Source organism: Kogia breviceps, chromosome 7 (assembly GCF_026419965.1).
Source record: "Kogia breviceps isolate mKogBre1 chromosome 7, mKogBre1 haplotype 1, whole genome shotgun sequence".
Lineage (NCBI taxonomy): Eukaryota > Metazoa > Chordata > Mammalia > Artiodactyla > Physeteridae > Kogia > Kogia breviceps.
The window spans coordinates 10,183,306-10,207,781 of NC_081316.1; the positions used below are offsets into that span (position 1 = coordinate 10,183,306).

Here is a 24,476-nt window from a genome sequence, read left to right on the forward strand (position 1 = left end):
AGTCAGTTACTAAATGGAGATTCAGATAGCCTCAGAGAGCAGTTGTTTCCTGATTTTTATTTCTGTTCACATCTGCCCACTGACTTTGTAAAAATCAAAGACCCCCAAATGATTTAATCTGATTCTCTTTATTGGTGTCCATATTTGTATTGCAATTAGTGTGTATCTAAAAGTATTGGGAAAAGTTCTCATTTCTTCTGCTCCTTAGGGTTATAGGTCAGTCAGGGAAGTTTAGTTCAGGTAGCAGTTAGTGGGATGGCTGCTGTAGGCCTGGGGGAGCTGGGTGGGCACGGTGTCCCCTGTGAAGGAGCAGCTGCTGCTTAGCTCTGAGTCAGTTTTTGTGCAGAAATGGGGGCTCAGTGTTGGCTAGATCTTCTGATTTTTCAAAAGAAGCCAGAAATCTGGATTTTTAGGGGAAAACTTCCAATTTAAAAGAGTTGGCAGGAACCGTAAATTTAAAAAAAAAAAACACAAAATTCCAAGGGTCAGACAGAACCCACCTAAGGGATGGATTCAGACCCTGGACGGTGCTAGTTTTCAATATCTGGTCTCCTTGTGAGGCTTTCGTGATGGTAGACGGTTTGATCTGAGTCTTTGTATAAAAACACATTTTATTTTAGACCAAATGTGAGGAGTACTGGCCCTCCAAGCAGGCTCAGGACTACGGGGACATAACGGTGGCGATGACGTCAGAAATTGTTCTACCAGAATGGACCGTCAGAGACTTCACAGTGAAAAATGTAAGTAAAAGGTCAAGAAGGATAAGTCTCATATAACATTAACATATATAAATCTTGGGTTGATACTTTTTAGGTTGGTATTAACCAATTTTTGTATGCATCAGAATTAAATTTTTGCTTTTTTCTTTACAGAATAAAACAATCCATGTCTGCATATACTCTAAGGCAAACCTTTGGCTTTGCTTTCTTAAAGAGAATTTCCTAAGTTCTTAAATAAAGTGAATCTTAAGAGCATGGCTCAGTATCTGTACTCCTTTCCTTCCACTTCCATGTGACCTGCTCATAGAATTTTTGTTACAAGTCAAGGCCGTTTTGGATTATTTGGTTGGAAATATGACACCAGGAGTGGCCATTTGCTGTTGGAATAGTTTATAATGACAGTTACAATAATAGGATTCCAGGACATATACGCATGGCCTCCCTTCCCCCCAAACGTTATGAAAACAAATGCAGTTAAATTGTGTAGGCATTCTAGGAAGTCAGTTTATGTGTCCTTTTAATTTTTTTAAGGATGTTTAAAAATAGAACCAGTGTCATGAGCAACATTGATACTTTTGATGGCTGCATAAATCGATATAACCCTCTGCCGTTCATATCAAAGGCATAACAGTATCCATCCCCCTTTGATCTGGTGGTTCCAAGTTTGAGAATCTGCCCTAAAGAAATAATCTGAAATAGGAGAAGGCTTATTCTTCATAAAGATGAATCTGAGTATTATTTATAATGGGGGGGGGAATTTGGAAACCATGCAAATATCTAGCTTTCGGAGTGTAGATAATGAAACTATAGGTTATCTAGTCGCTGAATCATTATTCAGCTATTAGAAATGATGGCTATGGAGACTGCATAATTACCATGAGGAGAAGTTAGAGTGTAATTAAGGGAAATATACTAGGAGACAAAATGTTATGCACATGATGAATAGTGCATGAAAGAAAAGCCTGGAAGTAGAATTATCCTTGAAGATTTCACGAGTCATTTCATGCTACACTGTTGTAGTATATTAACTCTTTGCTGTGTCTCAAAGGCTCTGGCCTCCATTAATACTTATTTCAATTCCTCTCCTGGAGATGCCGTCAAAGCAGTTAATCATGTATTGAATGGGTCACATAAATAGTGCAGTTCACCATAGCTGAGAATCCCTTAAAATGTCATACTTATTTCTATAGATTTCACCCATTTTAAACTGCCTTATCCTTGGTTGCTTTCACTGCTTGGAGTTCGCCCTCGTGGAGGGGAATTGTGGGTAGAATTGTCCACATCATTTAAAAAAATTACGATTATTATTATTTTTATTAACTAAACTCCAGACTTCATTCTCATTTCATAGTTTTCCACTAAAGCCCTTTCCAGTTCACGATCCAATCTAGGATACCACCTGGCATTTAATACTTTACTTTAAATTGTACAAAATGCATAAATATATTTTCCCTTTAAAAAGTGGGAACCTAAGTGATAGGGCTGAAAGTGTCCTTTGACTACCACCTCTAACCTGAGCCTCTCTGCTCTTCTGTGGAGATAATACTGAAAATCTGACCTTCCCCTCAGCTCTCTCCTTCTCCCCTCTTTTCTCTCACGGTTGGTTTTCTTTCTTTGGATGAGTACTTATAATTAAATCTGTGAATGTTATGTTCACGCGTGACGGGACTTCACAGTACCCTCTTCCCTCGCTGCCCTTTTCTTACTGTCTTCCACGTTTTGAATAATGTGAATGTACTGCTTTTATAATGTATATACATTTTTTAAAAAAGCTTCAAAGGGTAGCTGTCGTAAAGAAGATGGAAATGCCAGCAGTCCAGATGTAGGTACACACAGGTGAGGCCAGTGCCCAGGTATAGGCATAATGAGTACAGTTGAATCAGGAATGGGAATGGCCCAGCCTGGGCGGAGTTCTGATAATTAAAGGTATGTGCTTTGGTCCATGTAGGAAACCAGTCTGTATAATAACAACTAACTCTGTTATAATAAGCTCACTTTCTATTGTCAATCTGAAGTCAGAATAGATGCTTTTCAAGGGGAGCCCTTTCTCAAACCCCTACAGTTCTAAATATTTACTTGGTGCTTACCAGTTGCCTATCACTTTATTAAATTCTTCGTAAGACGTGCATTTTGAGACAGTTCTTGCCCCGAAGGCACTGGCTATCATAGTTGTATTTGTATAAATTCATTTTTGGTCAGTGACATTTCCAGGTGGGCTCAAGGGATGGGGTTTATGAAGCTCTAAGGAGGTGCAGGTGTAAGAATGTGAGCACACTATTGGCAGGAGGCTGGATTGGGAGGGGAAGATCCTGACCTCAAAATCGCAGGAGGAGCAACTTCCGCCTCTGAGCTGAGTGTTAGAGAAGTTGTTTCACTTCTTGGAACCTTTCTCCTCCTTCTTTAAAGGGGGATGATAAACCCTCCTGCTTGGCGTGTTACGAGGATTTGATGAGTACGTCGAAGTCCCTGCAAGCACTTTATCAGCTGTTGTACCCATGTACAATTCTAATTTGTGGTCCATAACCACTTCTGCTGAGCTGCCTTTCAGCTGAGCCGTGCAGTTCAGTCTTCAGGTACTGCTTGATCTAGCTTGCCTTTCTCTCCGGATCTTACATCTTTTCTTGGCTTTTAGATCCAGACAAGTGAGAGTCACCCTCTGCGTCAGTTCCATTTCACCTCGTGGCCTGACCATGGCGTTCCCGACACCACTGACCTGCTCATCAACTTCCGGTACCTTGTTCGTGACTACATGAAGCAGAGTCCCCCTGAGTCACCGATTTTGGTGCACTGCAGGTACGCAGATGGCTGTCCGTGTGTGACAGATTTCAAACGTAATTATAAATATGGACACTTTTGGAAAAAAAAAAAAACCCTACGAGGGAATGCAATAGGTATTTACAAATTCAAGAAAGGTTTGGATAAGGGACCAATAAGGAATTAGGGCTTATTCCCTAAGCCTTCGACTTTAGAACGGGGGTTGGCAAACTATAGCCTGTGGGTCAGATCTGGTCACCTGCCTGTATTAAAAAAAAAAAAAAATCATAATATATTTTCATTTCTTTCTTATTTATAATCGTTTGTTTTGAAATATTTCAACCTTACAAAAGTATGGAGAATAATAATTTAATCAAGCACAACATGATGCCATATATGTTTCTTTTTGTTAATAATACATTAGAGATATAATTAAAGTCTCTGCTTACTAGTCTCCTATCCCATTCGTCTTCTTACCTAGGTGAATGTGGTCCTAAAGTTGATCTGTATCATTCCCTTCCATGCTTTTATATTTTATTACATATGTTCATAACTCTATGGTTTTATTTTTTATTTTTTTTTATTTATTTACTTTTTTGCGGGACGCGGGCCTCTCACTGTCGTGGCCTCTCCCGTTGCGGAGCACAGGCTCCGGACGCGCAGGCTCAGTGGCCGTGGCTCACGGGCCCAGCCGCTCCGCGGCACGTGGGATCTTCCCGGACAGGGGCTCGAACCCATGTCCCCTGAATCGGCAGGCGGACTCTCAACTGCTGCACCACCAGGGAAGCCCAACTCTATGGTTTTATATAGCTTTAAACTTTTATTTTATAAAGTATTCATCATTCTACAACCTGTTTTGTTTAGCATTTTGGTTTGCTATTTTACAGTGTTGAAACACATAACTCTAGTTCATTTTATTTATTTAAAAATATTTTTTCCACATATAAAAACTGCACGTAAATTACTGAATACAACCTGATGAGTTTGCAGATGAGTGTACCCCTGCGAAAGCATCACCACAGTCTATTTGGCTGCCTGTTTTTGTAACTACAGTATTATTGGAATACAGCCATGTCCATTTGGTTACATATTGTCTCTAGTTACTTTTTTGTTATAGTGGCAGAAAGAGTGGATTTGCAAAGTCTGCAAAGCTGAAGATATTTACTCTCTGGCCCTTGACAGAAAAAGTTTGCCACCCTCTCCTCCAGAACAATAAGAAATTAGCTTTGAAGCTGAAGGAATTGATTTTAGGACAGAAGAGGGGAGGGACCTTGTTGTCCTCTGGGGAGTAAATTGATGAAACCTGACATCCTAGATACAGTGGCGACTTGAATGGGACTGAGATTCAAGACGCTCTACCGAGGTGTGTTATTTGTGGCATTTGACATGAAAGTAATTTGAGGACTTGGGCCCCAGTTCTAAGCTAGTACAGTCTGACTTGAAGGGTTTCAACTGAGCCAGTTGGTAATGGTCCTGGGCTTGACCCTCAAAGCCTGATAGCGGAGGAGAGTAAGATATATGTATAAATGGGGAAATGGGAGTTTTACAGTAGAGGTAACCCATGCTCATATGCTCATTTCCCCTTTTTTTTCAGTGCTGGGGTGGGAAGGACGGGCACTTTCATCGCCATCGATCGTCTTATCTATCAGATAGAGGACGAGAACACTGTGGATGTGTACGGGATTGTGTATGACCTTCGAATGCACAGGCCTTTAATGGTTCAAACAGAGGTGAGCCCAATGCCTGTGTCTGACAATTCCCCCTCCCGTCTGTGTTTAAAAGATGGCATCATGTCACACACTTGTGTTAAAATATTCTACCCTTCCAGATCTTTCTGGCTCTTGGCTGTGAGGTGGATTTCTTTTTTTTTTTTTTTTTTTTTTTTTTTTTTTTTGCCGTACGCGGGCCTCTCACTGCTGTGGCCTCTGAGCACGGGCTCCGGACGTGCAGGCTCAGCGGCCATGGCTCACGGGGCCCAGCCGCTCTGCAGCATGTGGGATCTTCCCGGACCGGGGCACGAACCCGCGTCCCCTGCATCGGCAGGCGGACTCTCAACCACTGCGCCACCAGGGAAGCCCGAGGTGGATTTCTTTCAAGACCTTAAAGTGATGTGGGGTTGAACTACCCCACGATACCCGGTGCAGTGTCCCGATAGCAGCAAAGGAGCTACAAACCGAGACAGTATCAGGATTCCTCAGCTTGCTGCCACTGACTCACCACATAATCTTAGCAAGTCTTTGAACTTTGGCTTCTGGGTTTTAAACTCGTAAAACTGGTCTTTTCAACTCTTGATTTCTAAGAAGGTCTGACCATTCTTAAAATAAGCTGATGGAATGGACTTGTCAAATATTAATGATACAAAATAGGATAATGCTGCTTTAAGCTTCAACACAGCGATGTAGCCTCATCCTGCCTTGTAAATGTTAAAGAACATCAGTCGTCATAGCTACGGGAGGATGGTGACCAATTGGGAAAATGCATGCTTAATATCTACAGTGTCATTTATGTCACACTGTTGGGTTTGGCTTTCCCTGAAATGTTCCTGATAAACGATGTGTTCAAGGCATGTTCTCAACACGTGTATTGGGAAATAGCCTTCCTCAAAGCTGTCAGGATGAATGCTTCCCTGGCCAGGATAGAGCAGAATATTCATCTTGTATCAGGCCGTCCTCCTGAACCAATCCAGAACTCTACGAGTATGTGCTGTGTTTCTGAGTCCAGCCGGGAATGTTCCGGAGACCTGGGTGCATTGTGTGCTTTGGGGTGATGCAGCGTGGCTGTGCTGGGAAGAGTGGAAGTCACCTCCTCCGTTGGTGGGGACAGAGATCTTCTATTTTCTGCTGTAATTAATATAGAGAGTCGTAGTTCTCAATCTTTTATCTGCTTTTGAGAAACACAGAAATCTTATACCTGCTTACAAATTTTCTCATCCCTTTAAAAAATATTTTGAAAATAATATAAATTTGTTCATATCAAAAAAAATTTAACAGTACAGGATTATACAGAGGACATTTTTCTCTTTTACTTTTTCTTCCCCAATTCCACTCCCTAGAGGTAGCTAGTATTTACAGCTTGCATGTATCTTTACAGGCTTCTTTATGTACCTCTGTTAAAAAAATGTACACACACACACACACACACACACAGAGCATGTTTTAAAAGCTGGATCTTATTTTGTCGGTAATGCTGCCCCTCTAACAGCATCATGGATGTCTTTCAGCATACACCCTGTCTTCCTCTTTTTAATGGCTACCTGCAGATTCTGATGTGCTTTTGCCTGAAGCATGGGGACCTTCAGGTCTACCCCAATCATTACTCCTGTCTGTACACCTCCTTCAGGATGGGGACCCCCAACTCAGCCCTGATCATCCCCCTTTAACCCACCTCCTCTGTTGAGAATCACAGCTTACTCAATTCTTCACATCCTCCCTAGCCAAGAAAACCCTGCCGGACTTCTTAGTGCATTATTTCCTCCACATTCTTTCTTTGCCCTTCGCCAAGATTCCCCAAGATTCCGGTACTTTTCCTTGGTGCGGGGAGGTGCGGGGAGGTGCGGGGAGGAGTGCACTGCTCTCATTGAGGACCATTAATGAGAAGAACCTTGCCGTCTGTGGTTTCAGATTTCACCACCATGTTATTACCCCTTGACCTAAGTGAGCTTGGAGTGTCTGCCGCGGGGTGGGTGGGGTTGGAGGGCGGTAATCTGTTTGAAAAAAACCTTGGGTGCCCATCTTCGGGACCTGTGCTCATTTGTTTTCTCTCTTTCTGTTTCTAACAGGACCAGTATGTTTTCCTCAATCAGTGTGTTTTGGATATTATCAGATCCCAGAAGGACTCGAAAGTAGATCTCATCTACCAGAACACAACTGCGATGGCAATCTACGAAAACCTTGCACCGGTGACCGCGTTCGGAAAGACAAATGGTTACATTGCCTAAATTCCAAAGGAAAACCTTTCTGGCGTTACCCAGACCGTCACACCCACAGCAAAGGAAAATGCCCCGATGTTGACATGTTTTTATATGTCTAGTACCCTAATTCTTTGTTCCGTTTTGTTAGAACTAATTTGAGAGTGTGAAGCTGCACATGTGAAGCATGACAAATGAGAAGTTGGGGCTGTCAGGGGCTGTGGATGGGTGGTGAGCAAATCAACTACGTTTCTGATTATCAGTGGGTGAGATGAGTTCACTTTTTTTTTTTCTTGAGAATTGCAGAACACCAGGAAAAGTGAGCTATGATTTTTTTTTTTCTTTTACAAGACATTCTTTTAAAAAAAGACTATTTTATATGATTCACACGCTAAAGCCAGGATTGTGTTAGGTTGAATATATTTTAAGTATCAGAGGTCTATTTTTACCTACTGTATCTTGGAATCTAGCTGATGGAAAATACATAATTGTGGATGATTATCATGTAGGGAGGGCCACGTGGTACCTCTCCTGCCTGGGTTTTCTATTTGAACATGTGCCTTCTCTGAATTATGCTTCCACAGGTAAAACTCAGTAGATCTCTATTTTTGTATTGAATCTCATCATTGGACTATGTGGACTATTTAAACAGTAGTTTAGTATCAGAGGTTCAGCCTTCTTAGTAACCTTCCTGCTCTCATTTGATTAGAGGAGATCCTCCCCAACTTCCCCCATCCCCTGTTTTGTGCTCTATTCTTTCTTCCCTTTTCCCCTCCTATTTTTCCCCAAAGACACTTCTGATGGCCACATTTTCTGCCCATTGGCTAAGCAAGAGTGGAGACTAAATTATCACCGTGAGAATTTCGGGGTGGGGGAAGGTCGGGGGGAAGCAGAGGGACCAACCCCTCAGTGACACGATAACCTTTTATTGTCCCCATTTGATCTTTTTTTCTCATTTCTGTAATGTGGTAAGAAGGATTATTTAAAGGTGCAATATGTGACTTAGTGATTCATGATGCTCTAGGTTTTTAGTACGTTTTACTCAGGTTGGCATTTTATGTGTCTCTGTGTGTCTGTGTATGTGTGTGTGTTTTTAAAAGCGTGGCAATCTGCAAACACTTCCGTGTGAAAACAGTGTCAGATGAATCCCTCCTTCCGTAGAGTCTACTGGCTTTAGTCTGTATCTGCAGTGACACATTCCCGTATCTGCTGTGTATATATATATAGATAGATAGATATATATATATACTAAACTCTTAAAACAGTCATTCCTTGGAACTGAGGTGTACAAAGTTCGAATCTGTATCAAAGATGTAATTATTATTTTTAAAACTTCTTTTCACTATACTGCTGCTGTAATTACTTTGATTTTTTAAAAATGTAGATTGATTTTTGTTGTTGTTTTTGGCTTTCAGGTATGTGTATCCACCGAGAATTTCAGAATCTATGTGGATTTATTTTATTGGTACATAATCTGTAAACTTCTCAAGGCATTAACACGAAAGGATTTGTTTCTTTTTATTTTATATTGTGGCTCAGGTTATATTCTGAAGATGTGTTGAGTTTCTCCTCCAATAGGCAATGAAGTGTACAAGGTCTTATGAAGGAATGACCAACTCCCTGGAGTCCTGTGGCGTTTCCCACAGTCATAAATCCTGCTGTAAACATAGGACGATGTGTCCTACTGAAAACGGGAGTGGCGTGCCCTGCTCACCGTGGATCTGTGGGAGCCTGTCTCCTGACCCTGCCATGCTCCTTAACTCACCGGCACTTTGATCACTGACTGGGACAGTTGGGTATTTTAGGGTCACGAAGGGGGAACCACCGCGATTCGGTTCAGAGGTCGAGTGCTGCACATCTTTTTGTCTCCCTCTCCCTTTGAGGTACTGAAAGGAATAAAGGAGCAGTGGTGATGGTGTCGTGTTTTGGGAGAACCTTACTTCCCAAATGGAAATTGCACTTTTTGCTGAATCCTTTGCTCTCTTTGGTAGAAAGCAGTTTGTTCAGTCTCAGGCCCTTCGAGGAGTGGGCTGGCCAGGCCAGGCCAGGCTGGGTCCTCCTCTTTGGCTCTGAAGGTCTGCATCAGGGAAGCCGTGCCGTCCCGGGGTGTTGAGTGAAGTTGGGTTTGGGCGATTGCTTCCAAGCCTTCACACTTGGAAGGCTGCCCCTTGCACGCAGATCCTGGAGAGTTCTGGAACTTCTTCAGTGGTCCCTGTTCAGGCAGCAGTTCTGTGGGTCACACCCCTTCGCACTCCAATCTGTCAGGAAACCACGGTGATGGGTGCCCGTGTACCAAATCCCATGTAGATACATGCCCTGCCCACATCACTACTGCTGCCATGGAGAAGTCGGAGGGAAGGACTTAACTCAAAAAATTCTTTTAAAAGATGAAAGCAACAATAATCATAAACATATTGTGTCAAAATGCAAAAACCAGAGCTCTTCCTCCCTTCTGCTTGGGATGATCTTGGGAAACGGGCGGCAGCCACTCTCAGACGTCATTCTCAATCCTGGGAGGAAGGCTTGTGGTGGAGAGGCCTGGATTCCAAATGGGCAGGTCACACGAAGGTCACGATGCTTCTCTGCATCCTGAAGAGACCTGGCGATGGGCCAAGGGTGTGGGGGGGGTTGTTGGTGAGGGTATTTATAGCACAGTGAAAAGGGAAGATTAATGTGTGAATATAAAGGACACCCGGGCTGGGGGTTGGTCCCAGAAAAGAAAAAGTGCTTTTGAGCTCCTGCCCGCAACCCTTCCAGGAACAATGGAACAGTGAACAATGCACTAAACTTTGGGGAGTCCAGTGGAATCGCGGGGATGGTGTATTGCCCTTGCTTGGTATTTGACAGTTGCATACAGGAAAGCAGCCAGGATGGGGTGAGTTAGTTTGGGGGGTTGGGGCCATTGATGTCTTCTCCCAAGAGCAAGGACATGTTGTCTGCAAAGTTAAATCTTGTGATGATTGGCACGAGTAGGAAGTGACACTTGGGTCTGTTCCCTGTGGCCGTGTAACAACCATTAGATTTTGGCATAATCGACCGCACTGGATTTGGGCATCACCAAGTCATAGGCTCCTGGGGTTGGGGCCAACTATGCCAGTGATTCATGTTCGCTTTTCATCTGGGATGAAAAAGCCAGGTTTTCTTTTGAAATGCTTGATTGCACTTGCTGAGCTAAACAAATCTTGGTGACTGATGTTGCTTTGCCTCCAAAGTCCAAGTTCTGAGTTTTCAGACTATGTGTAGCAGTCGAGTATTTAACATACTGTAGCTTTCTTTCCCTTGGGGGCACCTATGAAGAGGATATGCTGATGTGGACTCTAAAACTGTAATTTTCTTGTAACTATTTTGGAATGATGCATATTTCTAATGTTTGTTATCCTTGTACAGAGTATTTGCTGTTGGTTGCTTTTTTTTTTTTTTGGTTTGTTTTTTAAGGAAAAAAATGGCCTGAAAAAAAAATTTTTTTAAAGACTTATAAATACCAAATATAAAAAATGTCAACACATTATGCCTCTGTTTGACTCTCCCCCTCCTTGCTTTATGTCCACATCGTTTCACTTCTCTAGCCGTTTAGTTTCCTGCATTCAGCTGGGGCATCCTTAACAAAAACACGTTTCCCTTGGGATTTTTCCCACCTCGTTTCGGTTTGCTAGGGCTGCTGTAACAAAGTACAACAGACTGGGGGGCTTAAACAACAGAAATGTATCATCTCACAGTTCTGGAGGCTAGAAGTCTGAGATCAAGGTGTCAGCAGGTTGGTTTCCTCTGAGGCCTCTCTCCTCGGCTGGTGGGTGACCATCTCTCCCTTTGTCTTCACGCGGTGGTCCCTCTGTGTGTCCTAATCTCTTCTTATAAGGACAGCAGTCACAATGGATTACAGCGCACCCTAGTGACCTCATTGTACCTTAGTCACCTCTTGAAAGAGTCTGTCTCCAAATACAGTTGCATTCAGAGGCACTGGGCCTTAGGACTTTAACAGGTGAACTTTGGGGGCACATAATTCAGCCCAAAACACACACAGAGGGTGATGGAGTGGAGACCTGGGGGACGTGAGTGTGCAGCTCGGGGGTGGCTGCCTGTGCTCACAGAGGGTCGGACGTGGGTCTGCAGATGGACAGACACCCACTTGGGGGTGGCTTCTATGCCTTAGGCAAGCCTCCAGGATTTTTAGAGGGTTTTCTGGTTGATGGATTTGGGGAATCTTGGAATTGCTGGCAGACTGTGGCAGTTTGGGGTACTTTTTCTTTCGTCTCGCCCCCTTATGCCTCGATGCAAACTCTTAAGTAGACTGAGATGATTCTAAGATCTCTTTTATTCCTCTTGCCCCTGAAACAAATTAATCCATTCAACAGTGATGTACTGAGTACCTGCTATACACCAGCCACTACACCTTGGTGGCTGAGGGTCCTACTGTGAACAAAAGGGACAGAAATCTCTGTCCTCATGGAACTTACACCCTGGTAAGAGGAGGCAGACAAACAACATACGTAAATAACATCTTCAGTATGTTAGATGATGAAAATACGGAGAAAAATAGCATTTCACACCCAGATGCACCAACTGGCTCTCACACACAAGGCAGTGCAGCGACATCGTGTCAAGGAGAAAGTGTCGTAACGCGCTCTCCACTCAACCCCTGACTTGTTTACTGTTTGGACGGCGGCAGTGCCCCCTCCTCGGGTCCATCAGGGACACAAAGGGTGGACGCAGTACAAGTCCTGCCCGTAAGAAGTGGACAGTCTAGGGGCTTCCCTGGTGGCTCAGTGGTTGGGAGTCCGCTTGCCGGTGCGGGGGATATGGGTTCGTGCCCCGGTCCGGGAGGATCCCACGTGCCGCGGAGCGGCTGGGCCCCGTGAGCCATGGCCGCTGAGCCTGCGCATCCGGAGCCTGTGCTCCGCAACGGGAGAGGCCACAACAGTGAGAGTTAGGTGTACCGCAAAAAAAAAAAAAAAAAAAAAAAAGAAGTGGACAGTCTAGAGGGAGGGGCCAGGGGCACGTGTGATGCAAATGCACAGCAAACCCCACCAAATACTGGAGGCGATAAAGGAACAGGCGACGGGTCCCAGGAGCGTAAGAGGGGGTGCCACGCGCGCCAAGTCTTAAGCAGGATTTTAGTTGGAGGATTTAAGGGGGGAGGCGGTGGGTGAATGTGCCCTCTTGGAGGATGGTGAGGGCTTCAGGATGAGGGTGTGCAGGGAGGGGAGAGGTGAGGTGAGGTTGTGCCCGTTGATCCTGGCAGAGAAGGAGCCCTAGGATTGTAAGCCTGGTTGATTAAAACCGTCTCACCGGGCTTCCCTGGTGGCGCAGTGGTTGAGAATCTGCCTGCCAATGCAGGGGACATGGGTTCGAGCCCTGGTCTGGGAAGATCCCACATGCCGCGGAGCAACTAGGTCCGTGAGCCACAACTACTGAGCCTGTGCGTCTGGAGCTTGTGCTCCGCAACGAGAGGCCCGTGCACCGCGATGAAGAGTGGCCCCCGCTCGCCGCAACTAGAGAAAGCCCTCGGACAGAAAGGAAGACCCAACACAGCCAAAAATAAATAAATAAAATTAAAAAAAAAAAAAAAAAAACCGTCTCACCTTTAAGACGTGTGTGTGTGTGTACATAAGTAAACTTACAGACATATATACACACAATTTTGCCTTATCTATTTTCTTTGCACGGAAACTGCACGGTGGTCACAAGGGTGAGTGTCCACAATAGGATGGAAGGAAGGACACCACCAGACCCTTGACTGGGTAGTGGGAGTAAAGGGTATACTTCCTTGCACAGAACAGGCCACACTGTATGTAGCACGTTCAGCGGGAGACACGTTTGCCCGGGCGTCCAGGTCCCACTGGGTCCTCAGTGGTCATTGCCATCGGGCAGAGCACGCGGGGTCCCATCAGGTCTTTCATTTCCCTTGCTGATCGCGCCCTCTCAATCCCTTTCTCTCTTTCGCCACCTCTTCCCTTTCTTTCTCGTTTCTCATCCTCCTCGCCTGTCCCAACCATCTGGAGACTACAGCTAAATGCTGGCCTGCTTGCCAAGTCAAAATCACTACTGACAGTTCCAGCACATTCCTGAGTTGTTTATTTGAAATGCTGGGTGAAATCAGGTCAGTTTTCCAGGCATGGATTCCCATAGTATGTCCAGGTCTGCCCGAGATCCCTTGCTGTAATTACTTTCCCGATTAGGCGAAAAGCACAGATCTGGAGCATATGACGATGGAATTATTCCAGACATGATTACTTGCCTCATTGAGGATAGCAGATATTTTGCTTTTAAAGAGATGCTTCCAGATATATGGTGGTAGGAAGGATGGTGCGGGTCCGGAAGTTTGGAGGCCTGAGCTTTAGTTCTCCCCTGCCCAAACTGAGTGAGTGGAAATCACAGAACTTTTCTACTTTTGATAAGCATCTTTAAAAAACAAATTTTTTATTTTATATTGGAGTATAGTTGATTAACATTGATGTGTTAGTTTCAGGTATACAGCAGAGGGATTCAGTTTTACATATACAAGTATCCTTTTTCAAATTCTTTTCCCATTTAGGTATTGAGCAGAGTTCCCTGTGCTATGCATAGGTCTTTGTTGGTTCTCCATTTAAAATACAGCAGCGTGTACATGTCAATCCCAAACTCCCTAACTATCTTCCCCCCGCCCTTCCCCCCGTTCACCATATGTTCGTTCTCTTAAACAAAACAAAACAAAACAAAAAAGACGGTAAGCAGCAGGTGACAGAGGGCTGAAGTTTGCCGGAGGTGTCTGGACTGCAGCATCTGTGGCTTGTTGAATACACAGCCCCGAGTGCCTGAGAGGGGTGGGGTGCTGGTGGATGTCGTCTTGCTAAAGCTGAGGGAGTTCAGAGACTCAGTTCCCTAGGAGGGCATCTTCCCACAAGTGTTTTGAATGGTCATCTGACCATTACAAGTTCAGCTGGGAAGTTCTTCATGTCCCAGCAGAGAGGGGCCTTGAGGGTAAGTTCAGGAAGAAAGAAGATGGCGGGTAGGAGTGTGGTTATACTTTTTTTTTTTTTTTTTTTTTTGTGGTACGCGGGCCTCACTGTTGTGGCCTCTCCCGTTGCGGAGCACAGGCTCCGGACGCGCAGGCGCAGCGGCCACGGCTCACGGGCCCAGCCGCTCCGGACGCGCAGGCGCAGCGGCCATGGCTCACGGGCCAAGCCTCTCCGGACGCGCAGGCGCAGCGGCCACGGCTCACGGGCCCAGCCGCTCCGCGGCACGTGGGATCTTCCCAGACCGGGGCACGAACCCGTGTCCCCTGCATCGGCAGGCGGACTCTCAACCACTGCGCCACCAGGGAAGCCCCTGGTTATACTTTTGATGCTGTAACATGCTGAGACACTCAGCGTATTGCCTGGGATATATTAAACACCCAGTAAGTGTCGCTATTTATTTATCGACTTAAATTTGTATTGATCATGTCCTACAGGCTGGCAGTGGGCCCTCGGTGTGTACATTTGTGAACAAAACAGGCATGATCCCCGTCCTTGTGGAATTTAAGGGCCTATGGTGAGAGACAGGAAATTAAGAAGGAATCGAACCCGTGTCTATCGACACACTGCGGCTGGAGTGAGAGGCCAGCCCCGGACGGAGTGGGCGGGGGGGGTGCAGCGTGCCAAGACCCTGAGACAGGAATGAAGCTGGCACTTCTTTTTTTTTTATTGTGGTACGCGGGCCTCTCACTGTTGTGGCCTCTCCCGTTGCGGAGCACAGGCTCCGGACGCGCAGGCGCAGCGGCCATGGCTCACGGGCCCAGCCGCTCCGCGGCGTGTGGGATCTTCCCAGACCGAGGCACGAACCCGTGTCCCCTGCATCGGCAGGCGGACTCTCAACCACTGCGCCACCAGGGAAGCCCAAAGCTGGCACTTCTGAAGAGCAGTGAGAAGGCTGTGGTCTTTAGGGCCTCGCTGGTGAGGAAGCTAAGGGCACGATATGAAGCCGGAGACAGTCGGGAGTGAGTCGGGCTTCGTGAGCCGCGGTTGGGAGATGGGAAGTTAGCCTACGAGCCGTGGGAGGCCATCAGAGTTTCCACAACAGAGTGTGCTGATGTGTCGGTCACTGCACGGAGAGTGGGTTGGAGGAGGGGAGCCTGGAAGCAGGGGAGCCTGTTAGAGGCTCTGCCTTAGGAATGGTTTTGGAAATAGATGATGGTCACTTGTGAGGGAAGTGGCAGTGAATTTGGAGAGATGGGTGGATCTGAGACACGTGATGATGGTGGCCTGATGCCTTCCCTCTCCTTCGTTTCGGACTTAAGACGAGGCCGCCCTGCAATTTGCTTTGGCCCATAGATGTGAACGGAAGTACTCGTTCCAAATCTAGTCCATATGAGATTTTGCTTGATTTTGTTTTCCCTCTTCGTTGCCGTGAAAATAACCTCCCCTGGGCAGCTGCCCCATCAGCCTGGGCCCTAGAATGAATAGAGCTGCCCAGCCAAGCCCGCCGAGACTCTACCTCAGAGCAGAGCTACACGGCCCAGCCCTGTCTCGGTCAGCTGGCTCCTAGGTGATGCACACATCCGTGAGGATAATTTATTCCATGAGAATCTATGACTTTGGGGTCATTTGTTATGTGGCATTTTTGTGGCAGTTACTAGCTAAAACACAGCTCCATAGCAAGTAATAGGCAGAACTGGAATTTGAATCAACTCCAAAGTTTGGTTCTTAGTCATCTCTTTCAACAGTAGATGATTTCGTTTAAAATGTGGTCAGTGTCTTAGCACAGGCAATTAGGAAGAGAACCTTGGGGTATATAACATGTGAGAGAAAACAGTAAGGATCTGCCTACATCTCTATCCTAGAGGCCTTCAATAAAGATTATGTTATAGTTAGTTATGCTGGGCTTTTTTAATTTTTTTTTGGCCACACCATGTGGCATGCAGGATCTTAGTTCCCTGACCAGGGATCAAACCCATGCCCCCTGCAGTGGAAGCGTGGAGTCTTAACCACTGTAGCACCAGGGAAGGCCCTCTGCTAGGCTTCTTTCTGGGCTGGGGGAACAAATCCACATTCTTCGTGCTTTAATTCAGGCCAAACTTGTCCCAGAACTGTATGCATATACTATTGGTTTGGTCCAGGCAGGAAGGTACAAGCAACCTTCACATTCTATCAGTGACCTGTTGTTAAGTGGATACTGTTCAAAAACCAGGCTAAACTGAAAAACGGGCCAGCATTCAAGTGTTGCCTTCTTCTAGCATTTAATTTGATAAAGAATACCCAGGTGTAGCCTAGAAACTGAGGTATCATGGTGTTACTGAATACAGGTTCAGATGCTCATCCCTCAAGAATCCAATACTGAGAAATAGGTGCTGGGTAAAAGGAAAGACAAGTTTATTGAGGAAGCTGGCAATGCTGGGTAGGAGGTGGACTCGTGTCCCAACGACCCAACTCCCTGTTGCCGACTGGGGGCAAGAACATTTAAGGGGGAGTTTCCAGGGTGCATAGGCAGGGGATGGGGGGCCTACGTGCAGAACAGCACAGTCAGCTCTGACAATCATCTTGAAATTGGTCATATGGCAGTTTGATCAATGTCATCGACTGTTTTAAATACAGTTAATCTTCAGTTCCAGGGCTGGTTTGTTCCCATTTCCTTGAGGCCAGTTCTTGGAGTTGTGCAAATGGAGCTCTTATGTCATGGCTCCAGTCTGGGCATCATGTAGTTAACTTCGTTTACCAGGTGGGGGTTTTAATATCTGCAAAACAGCTCAAAAAATATGGCTCAGAATATTCTCTACATCCCTTGAGGAGGAGCTAAATGTCCTTGACTTTGTTTAATGGCTAAACTATCATTATTTTGTCTTGTTTGGCTGTTTTTCTTTGTTTCTGCATTTTCTCACTTTTCTGATTAAATTTATTCTTTGGGTAAAATTTTTCTGCAGACAAGAGGCAGGCAGAGGACATGGGTGGGTGCGGGAGGAGGGGGGAGTCTGACCTAGGAAGGCTCCAGAGGGTCCTGCTCAGCTACAATGGGAAATAAAAATCAAGTGATCACCTGGGCTGTTATAACATGTAAAGCTGAAGCGAGAAAAACAGTTTATAGAACTATAAGAAAATAATTCTAGTAAACAATTAGGTAAGCACATAAGAAGACAAGAAAGACAACTCCAGAATAATGTAATGGTGGGGTTATGAGTGGCTTTTATTTTTACTTTCCTAAACTTGCTAATTTTCCCCAATGAGTATGGAGGACTTGTTGAGACTAATTAAAACTTCAGCATTTTTCTTCTTGACTCAAAAAAACTAAGCTACAATGTATTTCAAAATATATTTGTCCAGCTTTACAAAGTTCTTTAAAATGAGCACGAGGCGTTTTGGAGTGCCTTCAGCTGCAGTTTGTTAAAAGTGAAAGTTAAGTTTCTGGATATTAGATGCTGAGCTGTTCAGCTGGAGGAAACAGGGGCCCACCTTGTTGCTCCTGGCTGGGCGTGGCTCTGCCAGCGTGGAAAACCTGGTCGGCATCTGGGCAGCAGAAAGAGGAAGCAGGGAGGGCTTCCCTGGTGGCGCAGTGGTTGAGAGTCCGCCTGCCGATGCAGGGGACACGGGTTCGAGCCCTGGTCTGGGAAGATCCCATGTGCCGCGGAGCAGCTAAGCCTGTGCGCCGTAACTACTGAGCCTGTGCGCCGTAACTACTGAGCCTGCACGTCTGGAGCCTGTGCTCCACAACGGGAGAGGCCCTGACAGTGAGAGGCCCGCGCACCGCAATGAAGAGTGGCCCCCGCTCGCCGTAACTGGAGAAAGCCCCCTCACAGAAACGAAGACCCAACGCAGCCAAAAATAAAAAAATAAATTTATATTAAAAAAGGAGGAGGAAGCAGGGAGAAAAGAGGATTAGCCCTGCTGCTCAAAGTTCTTACAGCCCTTCCATCCCTTCATTACAGCTCCCTTCGCGGATGAATGTGGAGGATCCCTGGGCCCTCTGAAGAAAAACACGAGACCCTAGGCTTTACCCCCCAACACGATGGTTATATCCTATGTATCTCGCTTTCCTGAAGGCAGCTGAGGCCTTTGGACTCCCGCGTTCGCAGCTGTCAGCTGACAGCAGTGATTTTAGATGCCGCCAATAGATGGCGCCAGAGCACTGTGCTGAGAAAGCAACCCTTGGTCAGGCTGTTGGGAGGGCGAAGGAGGAAAAGAAGACTAGAAACGGAAATCAGAGAGCTGGATCTGAAGCGAGCATGGGTCATATTGTCCCCGAGGGCGTGCTAGCAGCTACCACCTTGGTGGGAAGTTGGGCTGGAGGTGGAGGCGCTAGAGTCAGAGCCAGGTGTGAGCCAGGAGTTCTCGGGTGCTCAGGGGCAGTCACGCTCGATCGGGGGTGTAGGTAGGGCCCAGGGTGTTGGAGCAGAAACCCTGAGCGTCAGGTCTGGGCTGGTTCCACTCCAAGTGAGCGCACACTCCTGGGCCATGGCGCTTCCACCCCAGTGAAGAACAACACGAGGCGCAAGATTGGCTACAGTGGGGCCTCCTAGCGCGGGACGGGGGGGTGGGGGCACACTGGAGCAGCCGTGAGAAACCAGCCAGAGCCCCAGGCAGTTTTCAATCTGCTTTCTCTGTGCCGTTTCCAGGAGTAAGCAAGCATAGGTGCATGCTCTTTACGAATGAAGTCTCTCCGGTTCTTACAGCCCTCCTGTTAAGTCCCACTGGTTTTAAAATCAGTTAAGGGCACTCACCTCCGTGCCCAATATGTGGGTAGAACCTTCACTCCCCAGGGAGGATCTGCAAGACTGTGATATCCCCCTCCTCTTCTGTGTCCCCCTGCTAAGGCATGGGTCCCGACCTGATCACTTCCCATACCCAACTCCATATCCATCTTTCTTTACAGTCTTGTAATTATTGTTAATATAGCCTTGTGAAATTTGTGACAAAGTTGGTTGAAAAGGTCATTTTGACAGTGTCAAAGAGGAGATTTGGTGGAAAGAAGATACAGTTTAACTGGATATTTCCTAGTATCTTTTGGTCTTTATCTTTCAGTCATGACCAAAGGTAGATTTCCCCAATATGTAGTTTGTCAACTGACATAATTTAAAAACAAATAAAAGTTACTGAGGATGATGATAAAAAAAAAGAAAAGGAACTCAGAGGTTGATAGGAGATGCTTAAAAATCAATAGCAGGGCTAAGGAAGTGCCCTTTCCAGCAGCCAGTAGCTTTTTTTCCTTATAATTTAGCATAGATATTTATGGTAAAAAAATTTAGGAAATTTAGATATGAAAAAGAAGGAAAAAAAAAATCCCATGTGGTCTTCCCACCAACAAGATGGCCCCCAATGCTACTTGGTATCCAACCCACCCTTTTCCTCTCTCACATTGTGGTCTGTGTGACCAATAGAATTCGGCAGGTAAAAGAATTCGGCAGGTAAATTCGGTGGTAAAAGAGTCTGCAGCTTTTCTGTCTGTCTGTCTGTCTCTCATGAACGACCAGCCCTACAAGAGGCCCACGTGGTGAGGAACTGAACCTCCTGCCAGCAGCCAAGTGATCTTGGAAGCAGAGTCTCCAACCCCAGTCAATCCTCAGATGACTGCAGCCCCAAGCCAACAGCTTGTCTGCAATCTCCTGGGAGACCTGGAGCCAGAACTACCCAGGTAAGCCACTCCCAGCTTCCTGATCCTCAGACACTATTTGAGGCTTTGGAGTCAGATGGACCTGATTTGTGTCCCAGCTGACCACCTACTAGTTATGATACTGCAGACAAGTCACTCCACATCTTTGAACCTCTTCATCTGTAAAATGAGAAGAGTAGTATTTACTCACAGCTTCAGGTAACATAATGTGCGCAAAATTCAAGATGCTGCTTCTTCTTGTAGGTAGAGGCAGAAGGTTTCCTTGGAGTAGATGTCTTTGTTCTAAGTTGATTGAGTGCCCTGATTAAGTATGCAGATGTAGTGTGTATAGGCACTTATTATTATTATGTTTTTCCTGAGGCAAGGCAAAACGTGCTTCTCCCCTTGGTTTGCACAATTTTCATACAAATTGCTCGAGGGGCTTTCTGGGAAGGAAGGGGTTGGCCCCTCCGCCAACTTTTGGTCTCTGAGATTTGCAATTAAGGAAACCCGTTTTGGTGGTTCAGGGTGACATTGACCAGAATCCATAAGCATAAAAGAATATTAAAAGCACCAAGAGGGAGCCCACCATGGGGGGAAGGGGACCTGTGTTGGTGAAGTAGGTTCAGCACCGGGGTCTGGGTAGGAGGCTTGGTTTTGTGCAGCACGTGCCTGGGGCTGGAAGCCCCTCTCGGTCCAGCCATCCTAGGCCATTGTGTTTTGGGGAGCACTAGCTGAGCACGTGGCAGTGGACAAAGATAACTATGACCTTGGAGCTGAAGGACGGAGTCACACTATGGCACGGCAGGGCTCCAGACATGCAGCCGCAATGCAGCGGCCAGCACACACCCATCAGATTATGCAGGACCAGTTCCATGGCTATTACCAAAGACAACGCCTGGTCAGAGTTTTAGTTCTTCCTCCCTGCATGGCCTTTGGAAGCAGGAGTCCTTTGGCCTGAGAGTTCTTGGACTCTTTGGTCTGAGATGGGGTCCAGCATTATGTGAGAGATAAAAGACTTCTGCTATTAAGGCAGAAGTAGCCTCGAGCCATTCGTTGGGTAAATAAAAGATGTGATTTAATTTGTATTTTCCACATGGTGAAATAGATTGGCTGAGTTGGGTAAGCTAACTGCTTTTATAACAAACAGCTCCCAGATCTCAGTGGTTTAATACCTGTGTCACAGTTTAACGTGGCTGGCACCTTTCAAGGACCTCGGCTGGTACAGGCTTCACCACCTTTAACCCAAACCTGTCAAGGTCATCCAGAGTGCCACCAGCCAGGTAGCAGATGAGGGAGAGAAAGTGGAAGACAGTACGTGGAGGTTTCTACAGGCCAGGTTTGTAAGTGACATGTATCACTTTCACCCACCTTCCCCTGGTGGGGGCATAGCATCTGGCCATGTACCCTGGCAGAAGAGAGCTGTGGCTCTTGGCAAGCACTGGCGTTCGGTGCCACATTGGTCTGACCACTGGATACAGTGCTCAGCCCAGTGCCTGGCACCTAGTAGGTATTCCATAAATGGTGGTCTCCTCCTTCCTTCCAGAGCCTCCTGTCTGGGGAAGGGGTAGATGGGAAAGAAATGGCTTCTGTCCTCCTGCGTTGGCAAAGGTGACCCGGCTGCTTCGAAAATGTATGGTTTTGTGGACCTAACGGGGATACCGGGGGATGCTGTGTCCTGGTTTGGTCCACAGTATGGTTACAGGAGTCGGGAACTCTGAGCTCACTAGCAACTTGCACATTTCGTGGGGATGTGTTCTTGTAGCCTCCAATCAGGCCTTTAATTACTTACCTGAAGCTCCTGGGGGATCCAGGTGAAAGAAATTCTTGGCTCTGAAGAAGCCCCAAGGGACGACACTAATTTGCTTCTTCGCAAACTTTTCCGAACTCTTTGCCTCAGCTCCTGGGTTGTTACCGTGCGGTGAAGCCCGAGCGTGGCCTCCGGAAGGCGGAGGACTAACTGGTCATCCAACTCACAGAACAGAAAGATAATTGGCTCTTTTTCTTCCTTTGATGATCATTGTAGCAGCAGAGAACTTTTTCTATTAAATGTGAGGAGGCCAGCATTGGAGTTGTGGAGCATTAGTGGAACGAGTTGAGAATACATGAATTTGATCAACACTTTCTCTTTGAACATCTATGCTATTATATTACACATACTGCATTTCAACTTTTTTTAAAAATTAAATATTTTGGAGCTCTTTCAATATCAGTGTAGGTAGATGTACTCATCTGTATTAGGTCTAGTTGCCATAGCAAAATATCAGACTGGGAGGCTGAAACAACAGGAATTTATTTCTCTTAGTTCTGGAGGCTAGAAGGCCAAGATCAGAGTGCTGGTGGATTTGGTTCCCTGGTGAGGTCACTCTTCCTGGCTTTCAGAGGTTGCCTTCTGGCTGTGTCCTGATAATGCGAGAGAGAGAGAGAGAGAGACAGAGAGAGACAGAGAGACAGAGAGACAGAGAGAGAGACAGAGACAGAGAGAGAGAGAGAGAGAGAGAGAGAGAGGGAGGGAGGGAGGGAGGGAGGGAGGGAGGGAGGGAGGGAGGGAGGGAGAGAGAGAGAGAGAGAGAGAGAGAGAGAGAGAGAGAGAGAGAGAGAGAGAGAGCTATTCTTCTTCTTATAAAGCTGCTAATCCCATCATGAGGATTCTACCCTCATGACCTCCTTTAACTCTAATTACCTCCCAAAGGCTCCATCTCAAAATACCATCACATTAGGGATTAGGGCTTCAACATATGAAATTTTGGCAGACAAAATTCAGTCCATAGCACCATTCTTTTTTTTCTATTTTTTATTTTATTTTTTATTTCAGCTTTACTGAGATATGATTGTCACATGAAATTGTAAGATAATTAAAGTATACATGGTGGTGATTTGACATACAGATACATTATAAAAGGATCCCCCCATCTAGTTAATTGACACATCCATCACCCTGCAAACTCACATATTTATCTTTTTTTTTTTTCTTTTTGGTGAGCACATTTAAGTCCTACTGTCTTAGTGAATGTCAGTTATACAATACGATGTTGTCAACAATAGTCACCATGCTATACATTAAATCCTCAGACCTTATTCCTCTTATAGCTGAAAGTTTGTACCCTTTTACCAACCTCTCCCTATTCCCCTCCCCACCCCCAATGCCTGGAAACAGCTTTTCTACACTGTTTATGAGTTTGACCTTTTATTTTAGATTCCACATATTAACCTCTTTATTACCATATCATGATGTGCTTTTTCTCTTGTTACATTCTTTGACTTAAAGGGGACACGGGTTCGTGCCCCGGTCCGGGAGGATCCCACATGCCGCGGAGCGGCTGGGCCCGTGAGCCATGGCCGCTGAGCCTGTGCGTCCGGAGCCTGTGCTCCGCAGCGGGAGAGGCCACAGCAGTGAGAAGCCCGCGTACCGAAAAGAAAAAAAAAAAAGAATAGCAGCCCCTGCTCCTCTTTTGGTTTCCATTTGCCTGGAATATCTATTTCCATCCCTTCACTTTCCGTCTATGCCTTAAAGTTGAAGGATACAGGTTGCATATGGTTGGGTCTTGTTTTTTTTAATTCACTGAGCCACTCTATGTCCTTTGATTGGAGAATTTCGTTCATTCACATTTAAAGTAATTATTAATTGGTATGGACTTACTATTGCCATTTTGTTAATTATTTTCTGGCTGTTTATAAGTCCTTTGTTTCTTTCCTCTTGTCTTGCTCTCTTCCTTTGTGATTTGCTGAGTTTCTATAGTGGTATGCCTAGATTCCGTTCTTTTGTATCTTTTGTGTATCTACTATAGCTCTTTGCTTTGTGTTTACCTTGAGGCATAAAACATATCTATAATAGTCTATTTTAAGCTGATAACAACTTAAGTTCAAATGCATACTAAAGCTCTACATTTTGACTACTCGCCTCCATTTGTTTTTGATATCACAATTTACATCTTTTTACCACGGGTGTCTGTTAACAGACAGTTATCTTTAATACTTTTATTTCTGAGCCGTCAAACTAGAGTTATAAGTGATTTACTCACTACTGTTACATCATTGGAGCATTCTGGATTTAACTATATATTTACCTTTATCAGTGAGATTTATATTTTCATATGTTTTGCTGTTACTAATTAGAGTCCTTTCACTTGAGCTTGAAGAATTTCCTTTAACATTTCTTGTAGGGTTGGGCTAGTGGTGATCAATTCCTTCAACTTGTGCTCGTCTGGAAAATTCTTGATCTCTCCTTCCGTTGTGTAAGACAACTTTGCTGGGTAGAGTGTTCTCAGGTGGCATTTTTTTGTCCTTTGGCACCTTGAATATATCACGTTGCTTCCTTTAGGCCTGCAACGTTTCTGCTGAAAAATCTGCTGATAGTCTTATTGGGGTTCCCTTGTACATAAGAAGTTGTTTTTCTCTTGCTGCCTTTAAAAAAAAATAATTAAATAAGTTCATTTATTTATTTACTTCTGGCTGTGTTGGGTCTCCGTTGCTGCGCTCAGACTTCCTCTAGTTGCGGTGAGCAGGGGCTACTCTTTGTTGTGGTGCACGGGCTTCTCATTGTGGTGGTTTCTCTTGTGGAG

At 45.6% G+C, this 24,476-nt stretch overlaps 1 protein-coding gene across 1 annotated transcript in view; it reads left to right on the plus strand.

The window, feature by feature from the left end:
* The window catches only part of PTPRJ (protein tyrosine phosphatase receptor type J), a 171,640-nt gene extending 160,759 nt beyond the window's left edge, over positions 1 to 10,881 (plus strand). The window contains exons 21-24 of the mRNA XM_067037241.1: positions 621 to 740; positions 3,352 to 3,512; positions 5,068 to 5,203; positions 7,252 to 10,881. Of these exons, the coding sequence (XP_066893342.1) occupies positions 621 to 740; positions 3,352 to 3,512; positions 5,068 to 5,203; positions 7,252 to 7,410 (576 nt within the window). The 3' untranslated portion in view covers positions 7,411 to 10,881. The remainder of the gene's footprint in view (positions 1 to 620; positions 741 to 3,351; positions 3,513 to 5,067; positions 5,204 to 7,251) is intronic.
* Positions 10,882 to 24,476: the final 13,595 nt, after the last annotated feature.